This window comes from Gavialis gangeticus, unplaced genomic scaffold (genome assembly GCF_001723915.1).
Source record: "Gavialis gangeticus isolate Ggan-Ray unplaced genomic scaffold, GavGan_comp1, whole genome shotgun sequence".
NCBI lineage: Eukaryota > Metazoa > Chordata > Crocodylia > Gavialidae > Gavialis > Gavialis gangeticus.
The window spans coordinates 57,486,543-57,491,629 of NW_017729033.1; the positions used below are offsets into that span (position 1 = coordinate 57,486,543).

The following is a 5,087-nucleotide window of genomic DNA, read 5'->3' on the forward strand; positions in this document are numbered from 1 at the left end:
TGGAGAGGAGGTATAGATTGGACATCCGCAAAAACTACTTCACAGTTAGGGCGGCTAGGAGCTGGAACCAACTTCCAAGGGAAGTGGTGCTGGCCCCTACCCTGGGGGTCTTTAAGAAGAGGCTGGATGCCTACCTGGCTGGACTCATTTGAGTCCCGTTTCTCTTTTTGGGGTTTTTTGTTGTTCTCCCGCCCTGGCAGGGGGTCGGGCTAGAAGATCTACTAGGTCCCTTCCGACCCTTAATCTATGAATCTATGAAAACAGGTGCTTGAAACTAATTTAATTTTAGAAAATCCCAAACATCCAGGTGAGGGATCAATTCCTCATCCAAAGCTTAGTTACACAGATGCCTTAGAGTCTGCCCTCTATGATGAATAACAGGGGACATAAGTAGCAGAGATAGGTTATATCTCTTGCTGCCACATCTTAATCTGCTTTCTTTTCTAAAGTCTTGACAGAGAACCCAAAGGATTGGTGGAACAAGAGTAAAATTCACCCCAATTAGATGTCTGGAAGCCATTTAGAAACCTCCCTTATCAGAATCCTGATGGGGTATTTTTTCAAATTTATTCTTCCCAAACAGATTATTGATATATATTAAATTTAAATGATCCTGAGCCATGGTCTGAATTAAGTGCAGTTTTATTAAGTGTACTTACCCAGAATTCTAAGGATGGATGTTAATGTTACTAATCAAGATAAATATACTTAAAGATACCTAATCTGTTAACAATAGTAAACTCCACAACTTTATTCACGTACTGGTCAGGTAGCAAATATGGCAACTATTTCAGGAGTATTGAGTCAGCAATCAATAGTGTTTTATGGTCCCTAGAAATTGATGGGATGGAAGTGTCTGGTATACAGGGCTGCGCGAAGCTTCAGTTCCTGATTTGATTCGGTGAAGATTCAGCCTGATTCAGTGGCCAAATCTCTGAATCCGAATTGAATCAGAGGACTCTTTAATCTTGCCAAATTGAATTGGAACCCACTGAATCGATTTGGAGAGATTCAGAAAGATTTGGAGATTTGGACATAGACACAGCTTTAAATGTTTTTTCTACATATCTCTAGGTAGCAGGGGTTCATGAGTGCTGGGATTTTCGGGTGCATGGAGTGTCCCACAGAAGTGCTGGGGGCTCCCCAGCATGCTCAGCAGCAGACCCGGAAGGGCACCAGAAGCACTTCCAGTCTGCTTCTGGGTCTGCCAGGGAGTGCGCTGGGAGGGCCTCCCATGCAGCTCAACAACTGGTGCCTCCTGGGTTTGGGGGAGGCACTTGGGGCCAATTGCCGAGCTGGGGAAGCACAAGGCGGGGGCCCAGCATGCTCCCTGGCAGACCTGGAAGTACTTCCGGTCCACTTCTGGGTTTGCCGCCGAGCATGTGGAGAGCCCCCCGACACACTCCTGTGGGATACTCCAGCATTGCAGTGATCACAAGCTGCACCTGCTACCACAAGGTATGTAGAAAAAACTTTTAAAGCTGTGTCAATGTCCAAATCAGCATTGAATTTTCAGATTTGGATTTAGCGGAAATGAATCGGGGACAATAATCCAAATCAATGAATCAAATCACTGTCCCTGATTCAGGCCAAATCTGAATTGAATAGGGCCCACTTTGCACACCACTACTGGTATAGATAATGAAGTAAGGACAGGTAAAATACCACCTATGACTCTATTTAAAAGGGACCCTCTATGAAGAACCCAAAGCTCGCTGGCTTAACCACAAGCTCTTTGAAATTGCCCTTGTCACTTCATTAAATGCAATGCACCTTGCCCAGGTCAAACATAGCTAAAAGGGATAATATTAGTTGTAAAGGATATCAACCAAATTTGTCTCTCATTTGCACTGTTTTAAATCCAGAATAACTCTAACGAAGTCTGATGTTTTCTCAGATTTCCATTACTGAACAACATGCAAAATTTGGTCCTATGCTAACAAACCTTTCAGCCAATATGGGTTTGTATAGCACGTTATTTCCATTTACTTACTCTCTCAGGCATTTGTACACCCTCTGAAATACTTATTCTTTACTAAAAACAACTTCCTAATAACAATGATATAGTTGTCAAATATAGAAAATGTTAACAGCATGTGTTTTCAAATTCAGAAATTAATAAATCCACTTAAATACTATGGTAACTGCAAAAATTACATTTTTTTCCAAATTTTGCAAATGTTTAAGTTCCAGGTTCAGAGTAAATATAGCAAATTCTATTCTAAAGAGTATTTTTTGTACTGAAAATAAAGCACTGATAAGGATTTAAATGAAAGGCATAAATAAACTACAGCTACCCCATGACCTCCTATATAATGCAAATATTTTCTAAGTAGAAAACCATGAGGTATTGATTTTCCTAGCTAGTTTATTCAATAGGTGTGAGAGAAGGTGGAGTGGATGAGTCATGGTTTCTCTTGAGAAATATTGTCCTACCCTTCTGTCTCATTCTCCTTTGCAAGTGCTAAGTACTACATATTGCATTTTTTTTCTATGACTCTTCTATTTATACTGACTCCCATTGGATTTAATCTTCAAAACAAGCCTGTCAATATTACATTGTAGTAAACAGAAACAAGATGAGAAATCCTCCTAGAGGGCTGTAATGATTGAAATAAATGAAGAGAGACAGTTCTAACAACTAAAGAGTTGCTAACGTAAGGTTTGGGGATATATGTGAAATCCTTGAACAGTGTTTCCCTCACAAGAATTTTTAGGAAAAGGTATAAGACAAGACAAATCAGGAATGATCAAATGGAATTTTTTTTTCTATTTAGGGTAAAACATTAGAGATAATAGCCAATCCATGTTCTATACACACAACTTTAGCAATATTTTCAGATCTAAGAAAGAGGCAATCCTTAGGGCTTGATCCTGATTATATTTTTCTTTAATCAAATATGCAGTCTCATTCATTTAGGTGAGACTAGTCATGTGCTAAATAGCTTTGCTGAATGAAAGGCAGAGTAGTCAGAGTTTTGCAAGGTTATATTTTAAAAGAGAAAGTAATTAAAATTTGGTCTTAGCCTGTTCCTGATATGATAAGACTTAGGATGCCAAACATTTTCTGTTTTACATTGCACTGATTATCATTAAAAAATTTTATACTACCTGGGCATGTCTGCATGTGCAATTTATATGCCTGAATTTACTACGTAGTAAATTCAAGTGCATTAAACTGCTCCCAGGTGCACAGCTACATGTGTAACCAGGTTGGAAGCAAATTGAGCCTGACAGGGACAGCCTAGTCCAGGGCTGCTCCTGCCTTGCTCTCCCCACCTGCAGTAGCCAGGGGGAGCTCCAGGCTCCCTGGACTGCCAGCCCTGAGCTGGCAAGGAATATGAGGGAGACAGGGGGTCAGCCCCAACTTTGGGGGAGTGCAGGGAGGAGCTGTCGCAGCTTGGCTGGGAGCTGCCCCCGGGGCAAGGACAACTTTCCCTACTGCTTCTTAGAGCTTGAGGCCTAGCCAGGCAACAGTTAGGGCCCCTTGCTGCCTGGGCTGACTGGGAACAATTTGCCCCTGGTCTGGGTCTACATATGTGCTTTGGTGCATTAGTTTAAAGCACTGTTTTCTATGTCCATTGGTACTAACAAACAGCACTTTAAATTAATCCATATGCAGTAATTGCTGTGCACATGTAGACGGTGACTCTTCCTTGCACATTAGATTAGTCTAATGAGCAGTAAAGCACACATGTAGACACCCCCTGATCATTAGGATAGTAGAAGTAAGGGCAGGATAACACTTTAGATACTAACTCATGAGTTAGTCTCTAATAAGTCATCCTACCCTGCCTTCTGCCTGGCTTCAGATTAACACAGATAACTACTGCTCTCTTCTCATTAGAATAGTATTAATTATGACTACAAAGAGGCATGGCATCATAGCTGTACAATCAAATTACTTTTGCTAAATGAAATATATGCCTTTCTACATATTAAACAATAAATCAAAGCAAAGAAACAATATTATCTAATATACGTCCTATGCGCACATTACTTTCAGATTACTATAGAACAGTGTGGGCTGCTTTGTGTATGTGTTAAGATTTTTTATGCAAATTTTTATTTACATTTCCAGCAACATTCAATTGCTTCAAATAGTTCCTTGGTTTTTTTTCTAGAGAGAATCACTCTTGTGGATTATCTTTGGAAAATGAAGGATCTTTTTCTGGATACTTTCACATACTTTCAAGAAATGGAAAAGAAACTGTATGACATTAGTTGCAGAGATGATGATAAATCTCAGTCTCCAACTGTTCAAAACATTTCCAAGGAAATAGATGGATGTAATTTTGAAAGAGAAAAAACACAGTATGAGAAAGAATCTAGTGTCTGCCAGTCAGGCCAGATAACTGCAGATGAGGAAAGGAAACATCAGAACACTGACCAAGTCCAGTTAAGTGAAAATGAAGCAGTGAAAATAGAAACTGTTTTATCAAGTGAAAAAATATCTGCTCAAGAAGAAACATTAAACATAAAACCTCCAAAGCTCAATGAAAATGCAGAACATGAGGTAATAAAGAATTCACTTACAGAGCAAGATTACAATGGAAAGGAGAAAGCTAATGGAGTGAGATCTTTTAGTAAGAGATGTCCTGATGGAGGTTTTCAAGAAGCTCCTGGAAACAGTGGAGAAGACAACACAATACCTCAAAAATTCGAAGGTATTTTTCATGGACATTCAATGATTTATCCTAAACAAGAACAAGTAGTTAGCAAAGAATCCTCAAAGCAGATGGAAGGTAAAGATCAGAACCCAACAGAGAATTCATCTGAAAATCAAAAATATAACAAAAAGAAGAAAATTCATGAGATTGTTGAAAGTTACCAAGTTCATACAAATGAGTGTGCAAGATCAGAAAATACATGTGATACCCCTTCTGTGATTCCCTCTACAAGTGATTCAGCAGAAGAGCAACAATTGAGCCAACCAATAAACAAACAGTAAGTACACAGTCTACTTTGATGGAAGAAAAATATGTACACATAAGTTGCCTATTGGCAAGCACACATCTATACGTACACACGTGAATGCCACATGCCCCTGGAGGCTGGGGGGGCGGGGGGGGGCACGGCGAGCTCCC

The 5,087-nt window shown here is 39.9% G+C and overlaps 1 protein-coding gene across 1 annotated transcript in view; it reads left to right on the forward strand.

The window, feature by feature from the left end:
- The window catches only part of DTHD1 (death domain containing 1), a 47,755-nt gene that overhangs the window by 3,002 nt on the left and 39,666 nt on the right, over positions 1–5,087 (forward strand). Inside the window, exon 2 of the mRNA XM_019525848.1 lies at positions 4,125–4,947. Within this exon, the coding sequence (XP_019381393.1) occupies positions 4,125–4,947 (823 nt within the window). The remainder of the gene's footprint in view (positions 1–4,124; positions 4,948–5,087) is intronic.